We start from the raw sequence: 25,248 nt of genomic DNA on the forward strand, positions 1-25,248 counted from the left end.
ACCGGCCTGTTGGGGCGTCCTGCGGAGAGCCCCGGGGGGAGATCCGGGATCCTGGGTCTAGGGGCGGTGTTTCTCACGGTACTGTGGCCCTTCATGCTACCCGGGGGTATTCCTTGGGGAATTCTTCCCCAGGCACTCAGGGGAAGGAGCTGAGACTTGCACCAGAGGAAGCTGCATGGCTGAAGAATCTCTGAAAGTCCTCGAAAGAAGGTCACAGAATCACAGTTAGGTTAGAAAGGACCTCTGAGGTCGAGTCTAGCCTATGACTGAACACTGCCATGTCAGCTAAACCATGGCACTTACTGCCGTATCCAGTCTTTCCATAAATATTCCCATTGGGAGTGAAAGAGAGGTATTTCTGCCCCTCAAAGGGTACAGTGCTAGATCTAGCGTCTTAAATCAGATGTCCCTTGGGTGTTACTGGCATTTTGCACCTGTATAAATAAAATGTGACTGCTCAGTTAAATAGTTCTGAATAGGTCCTTCCAAAATAATCGCAAAAGTAATGGATCAAAAAACTGAAGTCAGTGTATTCAAATGGTGAAGTGTTTTCCCTTTTATGCCCCCATCTCAGAGGCCAAAAATGTCAAAGAAGTGGCCCAGCAGAATGCAGATGGAACCCAGCTTCCTGCTGGCCACCCACCTGCCAGTGGTAGCCAGAGTACAGCTACCAAATGCCCGTTCCTGGCAGCTCAGATGAACCAAAAGAAGAGCAATGTTTTCTGCAAAGCCAGCCTGGAACTGCAGGAGGATGTGCAGGAAGTGCAGGCTGACAGGAAAGGTACGTTCTCTGTGCACTGAAGCAGGGATTCCTCCCCAGAGCTTCTGGTGCCTGACTTGGATGTGGAGCCTGCCAGGTCTGACAGGCATCACTGAAATGATGCAGCTGGGATTAGGGCAGACTGCAGGGGAAAGCTGCTGGAGAATGTAGGTGTTAATGACATACCTGTGACGTTGTGCAGGGCTTCCCTGGGTGGTTCTGATGTGGGAATACCGTGAGCTGTATCTTGATGTGCTGGCTGGCTCTAGATGTGTCAGTCAAGCTGTTACACTTGCACCCAAGCAGATGCTTAGATCTGTAGAGAGCTTTGCCACAGTGCTGGTTTAGACAAAGGCTTTATATCTAAAGCTGGAGCAAAGTGTCAAGACACCAGGCAAGTACCAGCACAAATCCAGGCTTGAAAGCAGGCAAATGGTTTTGGGGTGGTTTTTTTCTGTTTATGGAATTAAAGGGTGTTGGCTGGCTTGAAGTGGTAGTGTGGAAGGGCTGTCCTTCAAAGGAAGGAACTTCTCAGCAGTATCAGTAAAGCCTTGCTGCCTGTCTCAGAAGGCTTATTTTACTTTCCTGATTGCCTTCTGTGGCATAGTTTAAAAAAAAATCTGTGCTAACAGAACAAAAAGGAAGCAGCTGACTAGAACTCCGCCTTCAGTTAGGTGTGTGCCAATCCTTTCAGATGAGTGCTGTAGCTATATAGTGTGATTCTCTGAGTCATGATGAACCAAATACATTATAAGGAAATTACCTGTTGTACTGTGATTGATTAGCAAGGCTAATCCTTCTGTCTTGTGAAAGGCAAATTTGTAAGCAAATAGAATAGTTCATCCTAGCAGGATCAACATGGGGTTTTGGGCATGTCCTTCCTAAAGATTGAAATGTTGGTTTTACTTGAAATGCTTGCTTTGCTGAATTCAACTTACTTCACTCTGTTTCAAACCAAACAAACTCACTGGAATTTATTACAATATCTGTAGGTACAGAATTTGCCAAAATACCAAGTACTTCCGCAGTGAGAAAGATTGAGGCTGAGGGAGCAGAGCAGAGTGGCTTGCTCGAGAAGTTTAAGGATATTATGCTGAAGCAAAAACCGGAAAGCGTCTCTCATCTGCTTCAGGATAACTTGCCAAAATGTAAGAATGTCTGGCAAAACCCCCAGAGGCCTGGTCTGTTGTGATTATTTCCTGTGTGCTGAAGTCTCTTGTTTCCTTTCAGCTGTATCCACCTTCCAGTATGATCAGTTCTTTGAGAAGAAGATAGATGAGAAGAAGAAGGATCACACCTACCGAGTGTTCAAGACCGTGAACCGCAAGGCGCAGATCTTCCCTATGGCAGACGACTACACCGACTCCCTGATCACCAAGAAGGAGGTGTCTGTCTGGTGCAGCAATGACTACCTGGGCATGAGCCGCCACCCTCGTGTCTGTGGAGCAGTGATGTGAGTGCTGCTGTGCTCTTAAGAGGTGTTTTCAAGCTGTGTTTTGTGGCAAGGCTTCTGAAAAACTGATTTCTATACTGTGGGGCATAAGTTGCTTCTGATGTGATTCTTGCTGTGCAGTTAAGGTTACACTTGTTTCTTAAGCAGTCACTTAGTGTTCAGATCCACTGTGTGTATTGGTTACTGATTGTGCTCCTTGAATCTTCCTTAAAAGCCCCAAATGTTACCAGATGAACTGGATGGTATATTGCAGCTGTGCTTGGTCACTGATACCTGACCTTGCTGGACTCCTGAGTGTGCAGGTTGCTCAAAGACCCAACAGCTGCTTTCTGCTGCCAATTCTTCTTTAGAACAGTCCTGATTATGTACCAGAATGTTTTCAGCAATGATCCTTTACTCTTCTGTGCGTCCCACAGCAATGCTAATTCCTCTCTTGGGCTTTCTTTAGGGAAACACTGAAACAACACGGTGCTGGAGCAGGAGGCACCAGAAACATATCAGGAACAAGTAAATTTCATGTCGACTTGGAAAAAGAACTAGCTGATCTTCATGGAAAAGATGCAGCACTGTTGTTCTCCTCTTGCTTTGTAGCCAATGACTCCACTCTCTTCACTCTAGCTAAAATGCTGCCAGGTGAGATCTCAAACTGCGCCTGTGTTGCCACAAAAACACAGCCTTGCCCCAAGCTGTTGGGAGTATGTGTTGCAAATGGCTGTCCGAAGTGAGGATTCACCCTAATCCATGGGCAGAGTGTGGTTTGCTGGTTTTAATACCATATTCAAGTTATGTTCAGTACAAATTACCGGTATATCAACCTACTGAGATTGAGATCTATGAGCTGGGGACTGCTGGAGGAATTAGACAAGCTGAGTCTTCTGTTCTTGTGTTTAAACTCTACCTGAAAATGAGACGGCAGGAATTTAGCACCCTCCCACTGGAAGGGGTGAACTTCTCTCTCACTTCAGAAGTTAGGAGAGTTAGATAACTATTTTCTCAAGCTCTCATTTGTGTTAGTTTGAATGCCTAAAATAAACCTCAAATATTACTCTTGTTTCATGATCTGTAACTTGCTCTTTTGATCAAGAGCATTACTTTCAAGAACAAGCTACCCTTGTTTCCTGAGCACTTCCTGAGCCTAATGCGATGCTAGGAATCAATTAATGGTTTCTGTACTTACAAAGTAACTGGGCTGTAACCTGTTTCCTCAGGTTGTGAGATCTACTCTGATTCTGGAAACCATGCCTCTATGATCCAGGGGATCTGTAACAGCAGGGTGCCAAAACATATATTTCGCCATAATGATGTCAACCATCTTCGAGAGCTATTGAAAAAGTCTGATCCATGCACCCCTAAAATTGTTGCATTTGAAACTGTTCACTCCATGGATGGTAAGTTGACATCAAAGCCTCCTCTCTGCTTCTGGGGCAAATCATCTGTTTTAGGTCTCAAAGTGTACAGTGCTGTAGGGGTTGTCTGGGGGTACTTCTGGGGTTTATCCAGTCATACAGAAAATCCTAAACTGCCAGTCACTGCTTTGGTTCCTAGGTGCTGTTTGTCCTCTGGAAGAGCTGTGTGATGTGGCCCACGAGCACGGGGCCATCACCTTTGTGGATGAAGTGCACGCTGTGGGGCTGTATGGAGCCCGAGGAGGCGGGATAGGAGACCGGGATGGAGTCATGCACAAGATGGACATCATCTCTGGAACGCTGGGTATGCACAGCCTGGCACTCCTGCAGGAGCTGAGGCAGCAAAGCTGCTGAGCAGCCAAATTAACTGGGTTAGCTCAAAATCAGTCTAGTCAAATGAACTTGTTAAGGGCTGCTGGGGCCTAGGATTTTTCAGAAAGCCCAAGGGATTTAAGTGTGCCCCACAGTTTGAAAAGCTTCTGTTAAGCTACTTACACTGCCTTAGAAATAGTTATGGTAGCTTTGTATGAGGTTTTCTTTTAAGCAAGTTAGCAAAAAGTCCTCCAGTGGCATGTTATACAACTCAAGAAGAAATTCAGGTGAGAATGCTAGTAGAGCAGTTCTCTATATTTAGTAGTACTTAGTTCCTTTATGTGAAATGGAGTGCTCCTAATCTAGAAACCTGAGATGGGGAGTTATGTAAAGAGATTTGGCAAGTACTGAAGCAACTGCTATTATCTGAGTAGAATGCAGGCTAAGGAGTAAGTTTACTGCTGTAATTTGGAAGGTTGTATAAACACGTTTCAAAACATAAATAAAAGTTACTAGAAAACTTCATGCCCTTTGGAACTTGAAGTCCTGGGTTACAGCCTAATAGGAGCAGAAGTGTTCACCAAACACCCTAGTTCAGTCTGTGGCTGTGTTCTGCACTCCAGACATTTGGAAAGGAGGGCTGGTATCAACTGCACAATCACAGTAACAGCCTTCTGTGCTCCTTAGGATCACAGGCTATTTCTAGCATCTCTGAAACAGATTATTTTAAATCTGCTGAGAGACTTAGTGTTGATCACTTGGGGTCACTGTTCAAGTCCCTGCTTGATGATTTGGCTTGGAAGGTCTTCCCCAAAAATCAAAACTTGTGTATTTGATAGAGGCATGAACTATCCTTGCTGTGCAGCAGCTAGATCCACATTATCAAGATTGGCTTAAAAACAAAGCTGTACCATGTGCTGAGTAAATACAAGATTACTGGGTGGGGGCTGGCACATGCCATGACTACATTACATGTGTGGTCAGAATAACCCATTCCTCCAAGTGGAACAATGTGAAGCTTGGAGCTTTTCAATAGGTGGAAAGAATAAACCCAATCACTTACCTTTTTACTTTTTTTCCCTTCAGGCAAAGCATTTGGCTGTGTGGGAGGCTACATCTCCAGCACGAGTTCCCTGATCGACACGGTTCGCTCGTACGCGGCCGGGTTCATCTTCACCACGTCGCTGCCGCCCATGCTGCTGGCCGGGGCGCTGGAGTCCGTGCGCACGCTCAAGGGCGCCGAGGGCCAGGCGCTGCGCCGCCAGCACCAGCGCAACGTCAAGCTCATGAGGCAGATGCTGATGGACGCGGGGCTGCCCGTGGTGCACTGCCCCAGCCACATCATTCCCATTAGGGTGAGCACTGGGGGTGCTGTTAACGCGGGGCTGTGGTGCCCGTTTTGCTGTCCGTGAGTGCATTGTACCATCAGGTACATTAGTTACATGTACCTGCACCATTAGTTACTGCCTTCACAAAGTTCAAACTCACCCTCTTGCTCAGTGGTGGTGTACCAGGAGCCTGGCTTAAGTCTGGTGTAAATACAAAATACAGGGAGAAAGACTGTGGGTTTCATACACTAACAGTATACAGAAAATAAGGAAACTGCTAACAAGCTAAAAGGTTTTGGTTGTAAACAGCTACCTGCCTAGGCTGCAGTGGTGTTCTTATGCCCAGAATGCTCTGCAACAGACATTTAGCCTGTTCTTCTGACCTACACATTACTTACCAGCCCTATTGGATTCTTACACCTTGTTAAGTTGGGCTGACAGTTTTACCAACTCTCATTCTTTTGGTTGATCTTGCGACTTAAAATTTTGAACTTCAGGTTGCAGATGCTGCTAAAAATACAGAGATCTGTGACAAGCTGATGAGCCAGCACAGCATCTATGTCCAAGCCATCAACTACCCAACGGTTCCCCGTGGAGAGGAGCTGCTCCGAATTGCCCCTACACCTCACCACACCCCCCAGATGATGAGTTATTTTATCGGTGAGTGGACTCCTGCATCAGTGCAGTGCAGATCCTGCCTGTCTGTGCAGTCTTTGTACTGAAGATGAGACTGGGAAGCACTTAAGTTTTAGATATCATGAGCTAGACAGTGACTTTCCACTGCTGCAGCACATCCTGCGCACTTCCCTGATTGGAGTGTGAGGTGTGAAGGTCAGTGCACTGTGACTTGGAACAGAGGGTGCAAGGCCACTGCAGACCTGTACCCAGCCAGGGCTCTGCTCATGCATTGTCCAAACCAATCTTCATGTGTTACATGGATTCCAAACTCAGCTGTCCTCAGCTCAGCTGTTAACTTGTCTTAAACATGGATCTGTTCAGAGAAAGTAGATCCTTCTTGATCCTGTCAGGAAAGGTGATCTGAGGATAGTTGAGACTTAGTTGCAGCCCAGTTGTTTCAAGAGGTAGATTGTGTCAGAATGAAATCCTATTATCCCTGCTCACTTGTTAGGAGAATAAAGATGCTGAAACTTCTGCTGCTTCTCTAAAGCAATCCAGTCTTAAGCTTTGATCTTGATAAACTTTTCTTAACAGAAAAACTGCTGGCTACATGGAAGGATGTTGGTCTGGAGCTGAAACCACACTCCTCAGCTGAATGCAACTTCTGTAGACGACCCCTGCATTTTGAAGTGATGAGTGAAAGAGAACGAGCCTACTTCAGTGGCATGAGCAAACTAGTATCTGTCAGTGCATGAGAGCAACAGTGTCAGTTGTTGTCCAGCTCTAGTATGGAATCAGTAGCATTTTTTAATTGCTCAAGTATTTTAATTGTAGTTGAAGCACTACGCTCTGAAAATAAATTTCAGGAGCCATGATGTCCTGTTGTGTTTGTGTGCTTCTCTGTGTCCCTTCCATAACTGGAACTGATGTCTCAGGGGGCATTTGATGGAATAAAACAGTGCTCTATAGCTTAGTGCCCCTCAGCTGAACTACTGCCTGTCCAATGACTATGCCCAAAGAACTTCAGTAGTGCTTCCTGCTTAGGGTTTATTATGAAAAGAGAAAATAGCTTCTCTGGGCCATATTCCTGAAAGCCTTTGAAAACATGCAGGTAATAGTTCTACATGCCCACCAATATTAAGGACCTTGAGAAGTGCTGTATATAAGCAGCTTGCACCCATGTTTTGGGAGGCAGGCATTAAGAATGGGTTCTGCTAGATGCTGTCTCCCTCTGCTACCCTCTTTTCCTTTGTAGTTTGTGCACAAGCATTCCCCTTCTGGCATTCACTACACTGAGGGAAAAAGTGCTAATGGCATTAATTACGTGCTAGTTTCTGAGTACCTGACAGAACACCAAGGTGGTGGAGGGGCAGGGGCTGGAAAAGGAAGATGTGTTCACCATTGCAGGTGGGCTCTGGCTGCCTGTGTCTCTGCAGGTCTCCATGAGCTGCTATAAAAACTGGCAGCAGGCAATATAATAGTTCAGGTCTCTGAGAGAAGTCGTTGCGGGAGAACATCAGTACTGCCTTTGCAACCCTTCTGGAACCTTAGCAATTGGGTGTAACGGGCCTATCCTATTTAATGCTTTGGTAAATAGCAAAGGCCTGCTTTGAACAGGGGGAAGTAAATTCCCTGGGTGAGCACATGTACTCAGAGGTCAGTATTGGCATGAAGTCAGAGCAGTGAGCTGCTCCTTGCAGGTGCAGGCACGTCCAGGCACTGCTACAGTGGCTTTCACTGCTCTGAACAGCCACTCTCTGCAGGGACTCTTGTTTTGTGGCTGTAAGGAGCCAACCTGGCCCTTCCCCCTGCTGGCACACTCACGTGTGTGCTGTGAGGCTCCCTCCCACTGGGGATCTGTTAAAGTATCACAAATAGCCATGTGGGGTGGAGATAGAATCCCAAATTAAAGCAAAACCATCAGCTGGAAGTCACCAGTTGTTTAAGCATGTACTGAAGAACCCTGCCGTTCTCAGAAGAGTTTTTATGAAACATTTGACTTTCCAAGCAGTCAAACTGCTTAGAAAAAGCTTTTTGCCAGCCAGCCAAGGGGCTGCTGCTGCCTCTGCCACGTGCAGGTGTTCTGTAGAAGGGAGGATGTGACCTGCCTGGCCTTGCCATGAACCATTTGTGGTCCAAGACTCAATGCATATGCATCTGTTATAGAGCTCTTCCCATTATCCTTTAGGTTATATTACTGCATTAACTGGAGACATAAAATAAGAAGCCACAGCTCCTCCATCAACCTCTCCCAAGGACTTTGTCCTCAGCACCATGACATGCCAACAATGTCATTGCAAACTCTGGCAGCAATCAGGGAACAGCTGTAAGCAATCAGTGTGTGTGGGAGATAAGACATGTTGACTCACACATGGCCATATTCTGACAGTACCAGGTCACTTGCATTTCTAGTTTTTTTCACTGAAAGCCTTCAGAATTGGCCCAGTCCATTTTACAAACCAGTTCATAAGCCCCGTTTTTCTCCCTAGTTTTTTATAATGGCAACTCAACACTTTGTTCTCTACCAAGGAGAAGAAATAAGACATAGAAAGATACCAGCTACCAAAAACCTCCAAATTAATTACAGGAGAGAACCAAACCCCAGGATTCAAAGCTGGCAACCTTTGAAATGACAGGAACACGAATAACCTCAGCACGTGGCAGGCAGTGCCTCCACACCTTTAACATCAGCTGTGACAAATTACCTTTACACTGCTGTTGGCAAGCAAGAGTGAGAAAGCAGAACCAGGGCACAGCAAGAGGCCAGCAGATGTCCATCACTTAACTGCAAAAAACAAATCCAATGGCACATTGAAAAGATAAATTCTCCCCAATGGAAAGGACAGAGAAAGAAAAAATAAACACATATTGTTTCCCAGCAAATAAAAATTGAATGGGGGGTTGTATAAGTAGGGATAAGTTATGCAAACTTTAGTTTGGTTCCCGGAAAAAATAATAGAGGAAGTAATCAGTAAAATATGTTGTAGGTCAGACAATGGCAGTGGCAGAGTGAGGAAGCAGGAATCCAGCCATAAAGCCATGGCTAACATTTGTCTGGGCCAAAACAATTCATCTAGTTAAATGTTGCACTGCCCTAAACTCACACCCCCCTCCATTTCCCAACCTATTTACACAAAGGAGAAACCCCAGGTGCTGCAGGAGCAGCTAAACCATTCCAAGTGTAAGCAGGAGCACATGTTCCCCATTGCTAGGAGGAGCTGCAGGGGCTTCTGCTCCTTCCATGGCATTACTGACACCCCCAAAACCACAGCTCTGCCATCCCTGATGCTTTGCACCCATTTATTTTGGGACACCCCTTGCACTGCACCCTGGCCTGCTGCCAGCAGCTGGGATGGGGGATGTGAGTGTGGACTCACCACAAACCATTCTTGTTGGGGCACACGCTGGCACAAGGCAGCAAAAGCCTAATGCAAGGTAGCCCCTGGCCCAGAGCTGCTAGCCCACCACAGCACAGCTGGTCTCCTGGTTATTTAGGATGTTCTGTGCCCCAGCCACCCTCCAGCTTGATCCCAAGCCCCTATCATCCCCAGGTTAGGTTAGGTTAGGGTTAGGTTCTGTTAGACACCCTCCTCCTCCCAACCTGGACCCCCAACCCTGCACCATCCCAGCGGGGCTGATCCCAGATATCCTCACCCCCAGGTAAACAGCCTTTCCTTCCCTGCTGCTCCTACCTGCTTCCTGCCATTCCCCAAGGATTGTAGAGAGGGCACAGAGCTCCTGAGAGGGCAAGGGCTCATCTCCCTTTCCCACAGGCACCTGAGGCTTTATAGCCCAGGTGCCAATTGACTCTTAATTCACACAGGTGTAACTCATTTGCAGCCCCTCTGCTCCAGATCTCAGGGGAGTGGAAGCCAAAGGTGTCAGCTCCTCTGAGATTTTACCCTTTTCCGTGTAGGAATCCCATAAAGAAAAGCATCATAGTCCTATCATTTACTCTGCAGCTCGTTTGCTGTGGAGTCCATGAACCTTTGTGTGTGACTCTTAAAAGCCCTGAGCACTCGGGCTGGGTGTGGTGCTCAGCCACAGCCCCCTGCACCTGCCCCTTCTATTAGAAACAGGCTGTGCCCTGCTGTCCCCTGCCCATCCAGGCAAATGCCATGTGCCCTGAGGTGGCACAAGCCACCGCTGGCCAAACGTGGCTTTCCCAAGCATTGCCTCAAACCCCAGGCCTTCTGCAGCAGCAGCAGAGACTTTTAGCTCAAACCTTAAAGAGAAGCTGGGACAAGAAAGGAAGGCATGAGATGGGAAGAGATGGGGGACACGAGATAGGATGTGAGGGGACAGGTGATAACAGAATAGGAAGGGATGGAAGATGGAGAATGGGCTGGAGGATAGGAAAAGACATGGAATGGGATGGGACAGGAGACAGGATGAGATAGGAGGGGAAGGGTGCCCAGCCTTTGGGCTGCTCCTGGCCATCTCTCCCATGACCATGGGCCTTTGGCACAGGGGGCTGTCACCTGGAATGGCTGCACTGGCAGGGGCTGGGGCAGTGAGTGGGACAAGTGGGAAAAGGGGCACAGCCCTCACTCCCCCTCAATATTTGGGCAAGCTAAAAATTACTGAGCACAGAAGGGGAGGAAGATCTGAAGAAGAAGGGTGACTCAGCTTGTCAAATGACTCTGGTGGCATCAGCCAGGCTTATTAGCATTTATATACAGAGGGAGCTTTCCTGCACTGAGGCTGCTTCCTGCATAGCAGCATCTTCCCTCCTTCTCCTCCATGTCAAAAAGAAACTGATTCAGGGCTGGATTTTTTTTTTTTTTGCATTAAACCTTTTTTTAAAGGTTAACCTTTAACCTTTTTTAACCTTTTTTTTTTTTTGCATTACCTTTTTTAAAAAACATTTTACAGCTGGCTTTGCAAATCTTCCACCTCATCCTGGACATGAAGGGTAAAGCCAAGACACAGCAATGCCCTGACCTGGGTGAGGAGCAGGAGGATTTGGAGCCCAGGATGCAGGCAGATCCCACTGCATTCCCAATTCTTCTCTTGGCTCTGCATCCTCCTGCTTTCCCTCCACATGTCCAAGCAGGAATTCACTCCAGGCAAGAGAACAGCCCCAGGAGCACCTTCACAACCTTGCAAAATCACCAGCCATTAAAATAAGGAAAGCTGGGCTGAGCAGGGGTGCTGCCTCCTGCAGCCAGCTCAGTCTCTGGGCATTGCTGGAGTGGCTCAGTGTAAAATCTCTGCCAGGCACTGTGGTTGTGCCAGACCCCTGGACTGTGGATGTCCTTCAAGGTGGTGAGGGCTGCACTCAGCCAGGGCAGGTGGGTTGGGAGAGCTGCTGGCTCCCAGCTCACGATGTCCAAGCAATTTGCTTTGCAGCTCCAGAGCTCACAGCTGCTAAATGCCAAACATGGGGAACCCAGGGGATCTCCAAAGAGCATCAGACTGTTTTAAAAATACTTTATTCTTTAGAAAATACAGCGTTCAGTACAGTGTGCTCTGCTCCTCCCACCTTCAACCCCCTGACTCCACTGAGGCAACATCTGGATGTTCACTGCCACAGCTGGAAAGCAGAGGGCAGGTCCCCTCTGCCATCCTCTCAGGGAAGCAGGTGGCTCTCAAGCCCTCGCTGGTACCCAGCAGCAAGGTGCTCTCCCCCCAAGCCTCCAGTGCAGTCCAAATCACAGTGCCAAGCTCAGACCGTGGAGCTGATGATGGCCCTTGGTGGTGGGGACAGCCCCAGGGCACACAGGGGCTGTCATGCTCCCCCACACAAGGATCTGGAGTAGCCCATGTGATCACTGAGACATGGGGCTGCCCCAGCCCAGAGACCCAGCTGAGAACCTGGGGGTAGGGTAATGGTGGGGGCTCAGGAACCCCCCAGATCCCTTCCTAAACAGGGATGGGGCTGAGTCAGGGCTGTAACAGCTCCTTCTGAGGGGGAAAACCTTACTGGAGCAGTTCAAAAAGGAGATGCAAACATCACCCAAAGGCAGAGTCACCTTTCTCCAGGTCCAGGCTGAGCTCAGGACTCAGTGGGGAACTTCCACCTCCCGCTGCCTGGCTCTCTGCAGGGACAAACTCCCATCCCACAGGAAGCAAAGCCCACCCCACAGGGGGTCCTGCCCACACCCTGAGGGGGTGTGGGATCGCTCCAGCCGGGGGCAGAGGGGCCGTGCACACCAAGAGTGGGACAGGGGAACAGGCTCTGGAGGCTGGGGCGGGGGGGGCAGGGAAAGAAGCATGTTCGCTTTTCAAACAGGAATCCCCAACCCCCTTCCCTTTGCATAGAGCAGCTTTCAGGTGAGTGTGTCCTTCAGTCACCCAGGGGACACGGAGAGCAGTGGCTGTGACCCTGAGGGGGACAGGAGCAAGGCTGGGGACACGGCTCTGCCGCCTCGGGGCTCGCACAAGGACACGAGGAACAGAACCAGTGACAGCCCACCCTGAACCCTCCCCACCGCCCTGCCCCCAGGTGCAACAAGCCATCCAGATGTTTAAAAAAGGAATGAAACAGGAAAAAAAAAAAAGGTAAAAAAACCAAAAACCAGCTGAGATGGAGGGAAAGATCCCCAGGTCAGCGGAAGGAGGGCGGGAAGCGCCGCAGGGATGGTGTCCGTGGCCCTGCCCGGGGATCTAGCTGTCCTCGCCGTTCTCGCCCGGGCCCTTGATCAGCCGCTTCTGTCCCCGCTTGCCCACGGGCCCCCGGGGCTTGGCGAAGGCCTGCTTGAAGGCGTGCTGCTTGGGGTGCACCTCCTCGTACAGGAACTCCGCCGTCAGCTCCGCCCCGTCGTCAATCTCGATCTTTGGGAAATGAAACAGGGGCTCAGCAGCTCCCTCGGGGTTTGACACATGTCACATTTTTCTGAAAAATCCTTTCTTTAGGAGCTGAGAGGCCTCAGGAACAAAATGTAAACAATGGTTATCTGCTGCTGTGGAATGCAACAGGTGCATCTGTGATTGGTCTTTCAGAGTTGTTTCCAGTTTACGGCCAATCCCAGTGAGCTGGCTCGGACAGAGAGTCCAAGCCACAAGCCTTTGTTATCATTCTTTCTTTTTCTATTCTTAGCTAGCCTTCTGATGAAATCCTTTCTTCTATTCTTTTAGTATAGTTTTAACATAATATATATCACAAAATAATAAATCAGCCTTCTGAAACATGGAGTCAGATCTTTGTCTCTTCCCTCGTCCTGGGACCCCAGTGAACACCGTCACAGACACCCACTTTGGGGCACCCAGGCCCATCAGAGGGGCTGGATCAAGGCTGCAGCAGAGCCCCTTGGCAGTGTCCAGCTCCATCACCTCTGGGGGGGTCACTCTCACCTTCTTGGCTATCTCCAAGCAGAACTCCTGCTCCACCGTGTCCAGCAACCGGCTCTTGCAGCTGGAGTAGAGCATGCGCTCCTTGATGCTGCACTTGTACCCGGGCATGGAGTAGATAAAGACTGCAAAAACACAGTGGGGCTTGTGGCACTGCCCAGGCCCATGGCCAGGGAGCACCGGCTGCATCCCACCCTGCTCACAGCTCCTCCAGCGCAGAGTGCCACACAACATCCAGCAACAGAAGGTGAGCCACCCCATCCATCGCCCCTCCCAAATCTCCCCTGCTGCTCCTGCAACACTGGAGGAAACCAAACCACCACCACCAGGTGCTCTGGGGCAGCACCCAGAGAGCTGCCCTGCACGTGGCACCAAAGGGTTTGCAGCACCCACCACGAGAGGGAACTCACTCGAGGCTCCCTGAGGCACCATCCCTATGCCCATCCCTGCTTGCTCCCCGTGCAACCAGTGATCCTGGGAAAACAGGGACTGGCACAGGCTCAAAGTGCCCTTTCCAGTGCTGAGGCTCTCACCAACAGACTCCAGGTAATCTCCCTCGTGTGAGTGCTTGTAGAGGAAGAAATGGTAGCGAGCAGAGTCCTGGGGGATCCTCTTGGGCAGGTCAGAGATCTCTGTGGGGCTCGTGTGCACCAGGTCGATGGTCTCCCGCTCCAGATCCAGCTTCTGATGGACAGAGGGGACAGGGAGCAGATGGGAGTGAGAGACAGCAGCAGGACGTGGGGAGTGGGGCACAGAGAAGCCATGTGAGGGACCTACCAGCTGGATGTAGTTGATTTTCTTCTGCTTGAGTGCCTGGATGGCTTGCTGGGCATCCAGCTGCAGGGGGAAGGCCAGGCCCTGCAGCGTCTGGTGCTTGCTCTCCACGCTGATCTCCGTCTTCACCTGGGGAAGGAGACCACCTCCAGCGTCAGGGCACAGTGAAAAAGGGTGGGAAGGGAGGAACAGGACAACCAGCTGGCTCTGCAGCTAAAGGCTTCGCCTCCAAGGAGGTGTCTGACACCTGTCCCATGGGGATCATGGCATTAAACCATGAGTCAGCCAGGCTCAGGGTGGTGGTGCCTGTCACCATGCCACCTCTCCAGGACATCACCCGGCCCCAGCCATGCACCCCCACACCTCCTGCTTCACTCTCAGCAAACACCAGCTCAAAACCAACACTCCCCAGGGAATCCCTGGCAGGGATGCTGTGACCAGCACTGGCACACCTCCTCTCTGATCATCTCCAACTGCAACCTGTGGGTGACAGGGGAAGCCCTGGAGTCACAGCCCTCAGCTGGGCACCCCACCCTCCTCAGTGGGTTGTACTGCAGCAGACAGACACTCTGTCCAATGCCAGAGCTGGGGGCTGGAGAGCCACAGCTCACAAAGATCCCAGCTGCTGTTTTCCCCACAACCCCTACAAGGCAGAGGCTGCCAGCCACATCCCCAGCAAACCCCCTCGTCCAGGAGACCAAGCCCCACTTCAGAGAGGGCAGAGAAGGAGATTGCAGAGACACGAAATGGCTGCAGGTGGCTCCAGGCAGGCCCAGCAGGGTCCCTGGTGGGGCTGGGGAGCAGGGCAGACAGGAGGGGCACACCATACCTCCTCGGGGTCGGGGTACTCTACCAGCGATGGGCAGCAGCAACAGCCCCCCACCATCTGCCACAGAATACAGGGACATGGGGTCACCCCATGGCAGAGGAGCCCCTCCCACCTCCAGACCCCCTCCCAGGGAAACACTCCACAACACTATCCCAGTACTCTGCAGTGAGCCTGGCTCCCTTTCCTTTGGGACCAGTTTTGGGGATTTTGGATAGAGTCCAACCTTTATGGTTTTGTTTCTTTCTTCATTTCCCTCCCCCTGATAGAGAAAAGGAAGAGAAGTCAAGGCATGCCAAGAGAAACACAAGAGTTGGAGCTGACATCTCAAAACCACTCGGCAGCACCAAGGTGGCTCTCGTTAGAGGCTGCCCTCTGTCACAGCAGCCCCACACAGCCCCACACCCTGGGGACAGGATGGAGCCAGATCCCCGGGGCAGAGCATGCAGGAAAACACTGCCAGGAGAGGGAGAAACCGGGCACCAAGGCAGCAGAGCAGAGCAGAGCAGAGCAGAGCAGAGCAGCCTACCATCTCAGTGCTCGAGCCTTGGGAGCAGGAATCCTGAGGGAGCGTGGGGAGAGGAGACACACTGTCAATGGCACAGGAGGGGGATGTGACAGCAGAAGGGGAGGGACACACCGATGTGCCAGGAGCAGGGAGCTGCAGCACCCTGCTGGAGCACAGGCAAGGCTGAGCCCAGCCATGTGGGCACGGAGAGCAGCAAAAAACCACACAGGAGACGCCAGTGCAGCCCCGAGCCTGGGCGTGCAGGGTCTCCAGCAACATCCCTGCGCAGAGCCCAGCCCTGCCCCATCTCCTCCTGGCTCCCCACTCAGGCTGGCCCCAGTCCAGGGTCTGGAGGAGTTCCAGCACTTGCAGCAATAGCTTTTGGGCTATCCTCCACTAAGGAGCATGTATGGAAGGTTTGTGAGGAAAAAAATGCCCAGGCCTCTGTCCATGCCAAGCGTCCTGGAGGATGAGCAGGGTGTTGATGGGCAGCTCTCAGGAAAGGGAAATGATTGCCCAGGTGGGCATCAAGTCCAGCTGACCTCCATCCCCCAAGCTGCCCTGGCACCAGCAAGGGCCTGAGGGCAAGCACCCCTTCAGGGATTCAGGACACACACAAGTAACCTGGTCCCACCCTGTGGAGAGGTGCAGCACAAGGATGTTATCAGTGCCCACACCTCCAGAACCCCAGCTTAGTCTCCCATAAATGCAGGAAGACCAGGAGAGTTACAGCGGGACCACAGAGACCTCAGCTCTGACACAAAGCACACTGAGGTCCAGAAACACCAGGAGATGGAAATTTGTCCCAGCAACATCAACTCCCCCATATACCCCTGCATTTTCTACTCCTTCCCTTTTCAGAAACATTAAAATCTGGCTGCCTGGGCACTCCCCAGGGCACAGCCTGGGAGCAGTGCAAGGGACAGCTGAGCATGTGCTGCATCCCAGCCTCCCAACCCTGCCTGCAGCAGGCTTGCCTGGGAGGTTGTTCTATCTCCTTTTCTTTAGGTGAGATTTTCTCCTCCTCTTCCCTCCTCCCTGGCGTGGTGCTGACCCTGCCTGAGGAGCTTTTCTCTGTTTTATGTCCTCACAGGAGGGCTCTGGTGAAGCAGCACCAGCACTGTGGGGCAGCTGTGAAGGACACACTGCAATGGCACTCCCACCTTTGTTTCTCCTCAATTCTCCTGCTTCCTTCCCCAGCTCCAAGGCTGCCTTCCTCTGCCCCATGGGCACACCAATGGGATGTGCCCAGCTCCCCCTCCACCCCTGTTTCTGAACCTGAAACACTTCTACAAAGACTCCCCAGGCGTGGGTGTTGAGCTCAGTGCCAAACTCAAAGCTGTTTCTTAGCCCACGGTCTGTGACAACCATCAGCTCAGTGATGCTGGCATTTTCCAGCTAGTAAAAATATACACACATATATAGCAGGTGGCAAATTTCCACAAGCTCCCACCCAGCTATCAAAAAGGGGGTTAACTCATGACATCCCCTCTGCCCATCCAACCCTCAAACCCCAGCCTAAAACCTGCTGTGCCAAAGGCTGGGCAGCTCCCTGGGGGATGTGCCAACCTGAGCCCTTCCTTGCTCAGTGTCCAAGGCCACTCTGCTGCCCTCACCTGTCCCTTTGGGCTGTCCTGCCCTTCCCATCCCCTCTCCACACTCACCTGGTGGCTGGGGAGGAGCCCAGGCAGCTTCTCCTGACCAGAAACACAGCCGTGTATGGGGTGAAGGCTGCAAGTCTGCCCAAGACACCTTGGAAGGCTGAGAGTCAGCAGAGTGACAGGGGAGGGCAGGGGGGCCCAGCAGCAGCTCCAGGTGAGGGGGAAACCCTCACAGCACAGCAAAGCCCTCGTGGACTGGTGGCTTTCAAAGAAACCATGTCCCTTGTGCCACTTGTGAAATCCTAATGGATTGGCTGAACACAAGGGCATGCACAGGGCCCTGCACCCTGCAAGCTGCAGGCAATGAACAAGGCTGGAAGCATCACTGTACCAAGCTGTGACACCAGCACAGAGACCCCTCAGCACACCCAGCACGTGGCTGCTTCCCACCTTTAAATCCACAGGCAAAAATATACCCATCTTCACCTGTTTTTTAATGTCAGTGACTCCTCCCTGTGGCCCAGGCTCACAGGGGACCGTGTACCCTTAAAATAAGCCCCAACAAGCCAGACAGCAGCAGCACCTCCATCCAGGAGCTGCATCTCCCAAAGGCAAGGGTGGGAGGGAAGGAGAATGAGGCAGATCAATGAGCATCACAAGCACCACTTACCTGGGCCATACAGCCCTGTAAGGCACACCCAGCAGCCTCCCCCAAAACTACTCAATCCTGCAGCACAGGCCAGACAAGGTGATGGCAGGTCACAGAATCAGCAGAGTCAAAAGGGACCCTCAAGGATCATCAAGCCCAGAATCCCAAGGTGCCAAACAAACCACACAGTCACCATCAGTACCTCTCTCTTCTCCAAACATGAGCATCTCCTTGGATCCTGCAGAACAAATCCAGCCCAGGCCCTCCGGGCTGGGAGCTGGGATAACTCCCCTAAGACCCACCTTGGTGGCATCTCCCAAATGTCCCTCAACTTTGCCACCTGCAGACCTGCTCTGGCAGGTGGGAATCACCCCCAGACCTGCTTTGACAGGTAGAAACCTCCTGCCTCATCTGTGCTATCAGTGAATGCCATGGGGCTGATTGGCTTCACATCTCACACCCACGTCCTGACCCACCCCTGAGAGCCACAGCCCCTTGGCAGAGGACAGGGATGCTCCTCTAGAAAGGAAAGGGAATTTCCCCCATCCCAAAACAAAATACTGCTTCCAAGTGGTCTCCCCAACAATGAGCACACCCCCTTTTCTGCCTCAGTGTGTCACAGCACCACAGAGGCTGTGAAAGGCCAGCAGGGAGCAATGGTGACAGAGCCTTGTGTGCCCCCAGCCCTACCCTGCCCCACTTCCACATCCTTTCCAGCACATAAGCCCCAAATACAGGCTCAGATCTGTATTTCTTGGGACAGCATCCCTTGTATTTATAGAGATAAAGGAAGTGTATGGGAGAGGATGCTGCTGCAGTCCAAAGACAAGCCTGGATTCTTCCTGCTTTCCCTATCCTCAAACTCAGCTCTGCTTTTGCCCCAATACCCACAGGTTAGAGACCTGCTTTCAGCCCCAAACCACTTTTGACTGTCAGTAAAACACAGTCCTGAGCTCATGTCCAAGCAAGGGGAAAAAAAAGAGAAGTGTAAATTCCTCTTTATGCTACCAGTCTGACTGTGAGGGTGCTCATCCACCTTGAGAAGGGCAGGAATTGTTTACATGGCAGAGAGTGAAGTCAAAATGAGCCATCCCTTTTAGCTGAATGCTCACTCCCTGCATCCTTCATCCCTTTGTGCCCAGAGGGCTGCAGGCTCCTCTCCCAGGGCTGTTGGATACCCAGCCCTGATGCACACCCAGCCCTGATGGACACCCTGCTGGACACCATCCTGCTGCACACCCACCCCTGTTGGACACCATCCTGCAGCACACCATCCCTGCAGTTGGACACCATTTGCTGCACACCACCCCTGCTGTACACCCATCCCTGCAGCACACCATCCCTGCAGTTATGCACACCCAGTCCTGATGCACACCCAGTCCTGACAGACAGCCAGTCCTGATGGACACCCACCCCTGATGGACACCCTGCCCTGCTGGTCACCCTGCTGGACATCCACCTCTTCTGGGCACCCTGGCCTGCTGGACACCATCCCTGCAGCACACCATCCTGCAGCACACCCACCCCTGTTGGACACCATCCTGCAGCACACCATCCCTGCAGTTGGACACCATTTGCTGCACACCCAGCCCTGTTGGACACCACCCTGCAGCTGGACACCACGTGCAGCACACCCAGCCCTGTTGGACACCACCCTGCAGCTGGACACCACGTGCAGCACACCCACCTCGTTGATGCGGATCTGCTGGAGCTCCTGCTCGGCTGCGGTCAGCGGGGCGGGGGCAGAGCAGGAGGACACGTGCTTCTGGTAACCACTCAGGGACACGTCCTCCTGCAGACAGGGCACAGGGCAGTGTCACAGGTGGTCACTGCTGCAGGGCTGGGTGTGCCCCCAGCCTTGAGCTGAGTCTGAGCAACCCAGAGAGTCACAGGCTCCCTCCTGACCAGGAGGACCAACCCGAAGGCTCTCGGATTCCTCCAGGCAAATCCCACACTCCATTTGTCTGTTGTGACCCCCCTGCCCCTCCCCAGTCACCCATGGCTGTGGAGTGGGCTCCTCTGGCTGTTTCAGGAAGCTCATGAGCATGGAAGTGAGAGGGAAAGGCAGAGCCCATAGCCCAGGAGCAGCAGAGGGACCTTGGAGAAGAGCAGGGATGCTCCCTGGCTTCCACCAGCACCAGAGGCCCCAGCAGGACCATGGCCCTGGCTGTGCAGCTCCCTCTGCCCATGGTAGGGGAGGAGAAACCTCCATGCAAGGCAAGGCTAACCCCGGTGTGGAGCAGCTCTGGCTGCTGGAGTGACACTGCCACCACCTGGCACCACTTCTGCCATTCAGCACAAAGCTCCACGTCTCACAGCCTCCCTCCCACCTCTCCCAGGTCTCTGTCACAGAGCAGGCCGTGCAGGCAGGAGAGAGCAGCACTGGCCACGCAGGGAGCAGGGTGGAGGACCAGCACCCTGCTGCTCCCTCACCACACACCAGCATCCCACACCCACCACGCTCACACTGAGCTCTGGGCAGGCTCTGAAGCTCAGGTCAGACCCCAGGGCTGCCCAGGACCCAGCACGGTACCTTCACTGTGCCAAACATCTCGTCCTTTATGTGCCCCCCGCCAAACTCCTTCTTCACAGTGGCTCTGGTGGCAGCATACAGCATCTTCAGCCGCACCTGCCAGGACAGGGGGACACTGCTGTCACACAGGGCACCAGAGGGGGCCCAGTGCTCACAGCCACCACCCCACCACGGGCTCCACACACCTCAGCCTCTCCCAGCAGCACCCACCGAGTTTCTGGCTCAGTCTGAGTTTTAATGGCAGCAGCCCTAGGTAGGGATCAGCAGGGAAAACCCACCAGCACTATTTCTGGGGCTGCAGCCTTGCCAAGAGCTGCCCACAACCCAACAGTTTATTCCATGCTTTGCTTTCCAGTGCCTGAGCTCCAGAGCACCATTTCCCACCAGCACCTGGGTTAGAGGAGGCACAAATACCACAGGCCCACTTAAAAGTGACTTTTGCCTTTGGCACTTCTATTGCATCATTCTGCAAAATGCAGGGAAGAGCTTTGGCAAGTGCTCCTGGGCACACTGTGCTTCTGCAGTAAGAGCTTCTGTGGTTTGTTGAAAGATATACATATTTTAAAAATATATTATTACATATACACCTGTATATGTACATGTACACATGCACAAATATGCACATGCATATAAAATGACATATATATCACTTGTATACATATTTTTATATATTTTATATATGTGGTGCACTTATATACACTGGCGCGCTTCTATACATATTTTTATATATTTGCACATATGTGACCAGTGCATGCATTAACATGGCAGTAAATCTATCTAGCTTATAGATTACAACAAATATATAACAAATAAACACATAGGAATATATATATATATATACACACAAATATGCACATATATATATATATATACACACAAATGTGTATATAGAAGACAAGCACACGTTAACACATCAGTAAATTTCGGCTGATGTGCTCAACAGGATGGCATTTTCCAAGCTGTAGCACTGACATCCTCTAATCTGCTTCCCCTCCAAGCAGCCCTTTTGTGTCAGTCTCCACCAGGTGATTTTGGAGCAAGGCCTGGAGAAGGGCTGAGGCAGAGCCTCAGGCAGAGCAGGGCCAGGCTGGAGGTAAATCAGGGTCAGCTCCTCCCTGCAATGGCCAGAGCCATGGTGGGATGTGTCCATCCTGGCCTCATGGTGCACACCACTCCTCCCTCCACATCCCAGCTCCTCCATCTCCTCACTAGCACTGAAACAGGACAGACACACAGCCCCACTGTATCTCTTTGTGTCTTAAAAAATTCCCTATCCCCACAGCATTCTCCATTTCTCAAGCACCAGGGTGTGAACGCTCCTCCCCAGCCCCAGGGCACACACAGTCCCCATGGCCAGCACCCCCTGTCCCTGTCCCTCCCCGGGCAGGTCCCTGTCCCCAGGGGGGTGCCCGGGCCCGGGGCTCACCGGGGAGCTGTCTGGGGACCAGGAGATGAAGAGCCACTCGTAGCCCTGGGCGTTCTGGCTGTCCAGGCGGTACAGGACGTAGCAGGGCTGCTGCTCATCCAGCAGGGGCAGCACCAAGGTGTCATAGTCGGCGTCCCAGCGCCGGGACAGCTCCTTGTGGGCTCCCAGCACGAGCTGCTCTGCAAGGAGAACACAGCAAAGGGGGTGTCAGACCAAAGCAAGGCTCATCCCCAGGACCAGGGAGTGGCTCACTAAGGGTTCATTGCAGCTCCACCACCAACAGTGATGCTGGACTGCAGAAGAACACATCATGACCTCCAGCCACGTGCAGGAGTGTACATTCCCACCAGGAGAGACCAAGGGGCTGTGGCTGCTGAGGAGGGCTGGTTTTCTGCCAGCTTCCTGTCAACCATCTCTCCCCCTCCTGTGTTTCCCACCAGCAAAGTCTCTCTGGTGATCACCTGTGGCTTCCTTCCCTTCTGCTCCCTCCAGCTCTGCAGTCCCACCCATCCCTCCTCACTCACAAGAGCTCCCCCACCCCACCTGGACAAGCCCTAGGGTCACTAGAACACCTCACCAGGGACACAGAGAACCACCAGCATTTTGGGTGCTGAGAAAAGTAATGGTCTCAGCAAAATCCAGGGTGATGAGCCAAAGCTGCTCTCACTGGATTCCCTGTAACCTCACAGGGGTCACAATCAGAGCTGATACCCAAAGGCCAAGGCTGTGGGCAGCAGGGATGTCCCACAGTCCCCATCCTGGAGGGGACCATGCTGCAGGAGAGCCCCAGCCTCTGGAAGCAACCTGTGCATCTCACACACACCTCAGGGCATCGTTTTCAGCTGCTACACCAGGGGCAGAGGGACTGGGAGCCCTGTGAGCTGGGCACTGCTCAGCTGGGATTTAACACTGGTGCAGGCATCCTACAGACATGAATCCACACCCTGGCAAGGCTCAAGTCAAGCTCTGGGATGGCTGGGTGGAAAAGTGGGGGTGCTGAGGATACCAGCACAGGCTGCTGGAGAACAGCCTGCATTTTTACTCCATCTGTTGCTGCAGAAAGGTCTGGGGGGAGATTACAGGACTCAGAAGAAGATGTAGGAAATTCTGGAGGTGCCAAAGGAAAATGTTTTGGGGCCTTGGGCAATTAGCACTTGAGGGCATGCCCTGGCAGGACCTCTGCCCACTGGGAGCCCCCTGGCTGGGGCACCAGCCTCTCCCTCCCAACCCATTCAGCTCAGCAGCTCCATATCTCACAGCAGGAAAGCTTTTAAGGAAAACAGCTGAGGAATGAAGGGTTTGGGAGGAATTACCCACCCCTTGTTCCCACCCAGGCAGGACATCCCCCGTGACAGCAGTGCCCTCCCTGCCCAGCACTGCCCTGGCATCTGCCACCACTACTCAATCCAGTGATTTGTGCATGGGGGGCACGAGTGGCTCGTTCAGTAACAGGGACAGCAGAGAACAAGGTGCTTGAAATATTTTACCTTTTGCAAAACTACCTGTTTGGAGAAAGGGAAGCACAAAAACCTCAGTGCACTCTAAAATAAACACAAAGCTCTGCGAATGGATTTGTGCATCCCAAAGAGGAAACTGCAGGGATTTTGCAGGGCCAAAGCCAGTGGCAGCTCGAGGGTATCTCTGCAAAATTAACCAGTGTCACAGACATTTCTTTTATGAAAAATCCTCTTTCAGGATTTTTCCTCCTGAAGCTGAGAGTTTCAGCAACAAGACAAACAATAGATGATCTGCTGCTGTAGAATGCAACAAGTCTGTCTGGATTGGCCCAACTTGTATGTTTATAATTAATGACCAATCCAGAACTGAAATCTCTCGGACACAGTCCGAGAGAGCTGGTTTGTTATTCATTCTTTACTTTCTATTCTTAAGTAGCTAGCAGCTTCTAGAAACTCTCCTTTCTTTTTCTTTTTAGTATAGTATATGTATATATCATAAAATAATAAATCAAGCCTTCTTGATCATAGAGTCAGATCTACGTCTCTTCCATCACCCCAAAGGCCCTTGTGCCCCCCGCCAGAAAGCAGCGCCTCACTCACACAGCGCTCAGCGCTGAGTCACCCCGGCTATTCCCGGCTGTGACTCAGCCGAGCCGGCCGTGCTGTGCTGCGGGGAGCTGGCAGCCTTCACCTTTCCCCGAGCCCTCTGCAGCCCTGCTCAACCCATTCAGGGACAAATCTTCTTCCTTGGGCAGTGTCAGAAACTCAGAGCAGACGCCCTTCAGCAGAGTTACACAGCGCTGGCTGTGTCAGGCTCTGTTTGTCCCAGCAGCTGCTGCTGCAAAAGCAGAGCTGGGAGCGTTTCTGGCCCTCGAGGCGCCCCCAGCACTCCCTGCCCTGCTCTGAAACGCCTCTACAGCCCTGCCTGCAGCTCTGGTGGGTGCCAACTGCAAAACTCAGGGCACACCACCACCTGTAAGTAAAGAAATGCAACCAAGAGGAGAGTCCACAAAGCCAATCTTGTCCCAGACCCTGCTGGCAGTGAGGAGCAGAGCATCATCTAAAAACAGCTGGAGCACAGGCTGGGAAACTGCTGCTGAGCCTTGGTGCACATCCTGCTCCCCTACTCCCTCCTCCATCCAATCTCAGCTCTTCCCAGCAGCTCTCCAAAGGAAAAACAACCTCTCAAATTGCTCCCAAAGGGTCACTCAGCCACAGTGATGGCCTTGGAGCTGCCTGGACACAGAGCATCTGCCATAACGCTCCTTGCACCATCCTCCTCTCCTTCTACCCACTGTTGCCTGCTCCAAAATGCCCCAAGACAAATTCTCCACAGGGCAAAAGGTGCTGCAGCCATCCAGCAGAGAGGGAGGCTCCCCTTCCCCATCCCCTGTCCAGGCAGGGCAGCAGGCACGTCCTCCCCAGGCAGCTCTGGACACCTCCCTTCCAGGGTGAGCATCTGTCTGTCTGGCTGTGACACCTGCCTGGCCACTCTGAGTGCCCCAGGGTCCTTCTCTGCTGGGCACCACAGGCTGACGTCCCCTATGTGACAGCACAGTGCTGGCCCAGCTGCTGGCAATGCACAGATTAAAAAATCCCTTTCAGCCACAGCAGAGATGGTGGGAAAGGTTTTCCATTGGTGATAAAAAGTCTCCCTTGTTGGCATCAGCAGCCACAGCCCAAAACCAGCAAAACAAGCCCTGAGCATCCCAAGTCCAGGCTTAGGGACAGGCATGATTATCCTAACACAAACCTGACTCCCACTTTTGAAAAGCAAAAGAAGCTGAGAGCACAAAATTGTTGTCAAAGACACTCCAGAGAAACAATGTGGATGTTTCACCCCCCAACAGTGAGGACCTTGCCAAGGAGCTGCTGAGCCCTGCCACAGCTCCACAGATGTGTCCCATGCATTTCCAGTCGCACTGCTCTTCTGAACAGGACGTTGTGGCCTCTCCAAAGGTCAGGTGGGCTCCGTATGACCACAGGCTCTTTACAACCTCATCCACCTCGGTGTTTGCCCACCCAGGGCAGGTGGTGACAGCAGCTTGGCAGGGCAGCAATGTCCCTGCTGCTGCTGGAGAAACAAGTCATTCATATGCAATTGTATGAGGCTGAGGTGATGGAAAACCTACACCAGGGCAGCTCCCCGCCCCTGGGACATGCAATCAGTGCTCAGCTCTGCTCACTTGACACATGCAGAGGCCACCCAAAGGACCCATTCCTTGGGACAAACACGGGTGAGGTTGGTGCCAGCCTGTATCCTGGGCTAGGGGCAGCCCTGGGATGGGATGGGATGGGATGGGA

The 25,248-nt window shown here is 52.1% G+C and overlaps 2 protein-coding genes across 3 annotated transcripts in view; one reads left to right on the top strand and one right to left on the bottom strand.

Annotated features, from left to right (window-relative positions):
* The first annotated feature begins 537 nt into the window (after positions 1 to 537).
* Positions 538 to 6,752, top strand: ALAS1 (5'-aminolevulinate synthase 1). Its single transcript, XM_005422515.3, has 9 exons — positions 538 to 781; positions 1,753 to 1,908; positions 1,991 to 2,213; positions 2,662 to 2,846; positions 3,422 to 3,601; positions 3,759 to 3,923; positions 5,018 to 5,286; positions 5,757 to 5,919; positions 6,472 to 6,752. The coding sequence occupies exons 1-9, from the start codon at positions 538 to 540 to the stop codon at positions 6,630 to 6,632; spliced, it is 1,746 nt and encodes a 581-aa protein (XP_005422572.3). The 3' UTR covers positions 6,633 to 6,752.
* Positions 6,753 to 11,295: 4,543 nt separating this feature from the next.
* Positions 11,296 to 25,248, bottom strand: part of TWF2 (twinfilin actin binding protein 2) — a 15,050-nt gene continuing 1,097 nt past the window's right edge. Inside the window, exons 2-11 of one of the 2 annotated variants that reach the window (XM_031058207.1) lie at positions 21,488 to 21,666; positions 20,062 to 20,157; positions 19,201 to 19,320; positions 18,915 to 18,926; positions 15,300 to 15,461; positions 14,774 to 14,830; positions 13,948 to 14,073; positions 13,704 to 13,854; positions 13,174 to 13,295; positions 11,296 to 12,654 (exon numbers count right to left, since the gene is read on the bottom strand). In XM_031058207.1, coding sequence (XP_030914067.1) covers positions 12,487 to 12,654; positions 13,174 to 13,295; positions 13,704 to 13,854; positions 13,948 to 14,073; positions 14,774 to 14,830; positions 15,300 to 15,461; positions 18,915 to 18,926; positions 19,201 to 19,320; positions 20,062 to 20,157; positions 21,488 to 21,666 — 1,193 coding nt within the window. In that variant the 3' untranslated portion in view covers positions 11,296 to 12,486. The remainder of the gene's footprint in view (positions 12,655 to 13,173; positions 13,296 to 13,703; positions 13,855 to 13,947; positions 14,074 to 14,773; positions 14,831 to 15,299; positions 15,462 to 18,914; positions 18,927 to 19,200; positions 19,321 to 20,061; positions 20,158 to 21,487; positions 21,667 to 25,248) is intronic. The other variant, XM_005422427.3, reaches the window with a different exon arrangement.

Source organism: Geospiza fortis, unplaced genomic scaffold (genome assembly GCF_000277835.1).
Source record: "Geospiza fortis unplaced genomic scaffold, GeoFor_1.0 scaffold78, whole genome shotgun sequence".
Taxonomy (NCBI): Eukaryota; Metazoa; Chordata; class Aves; order Passeriformes; family Thraupidae; genus Geospiza; species Geospiza fortis.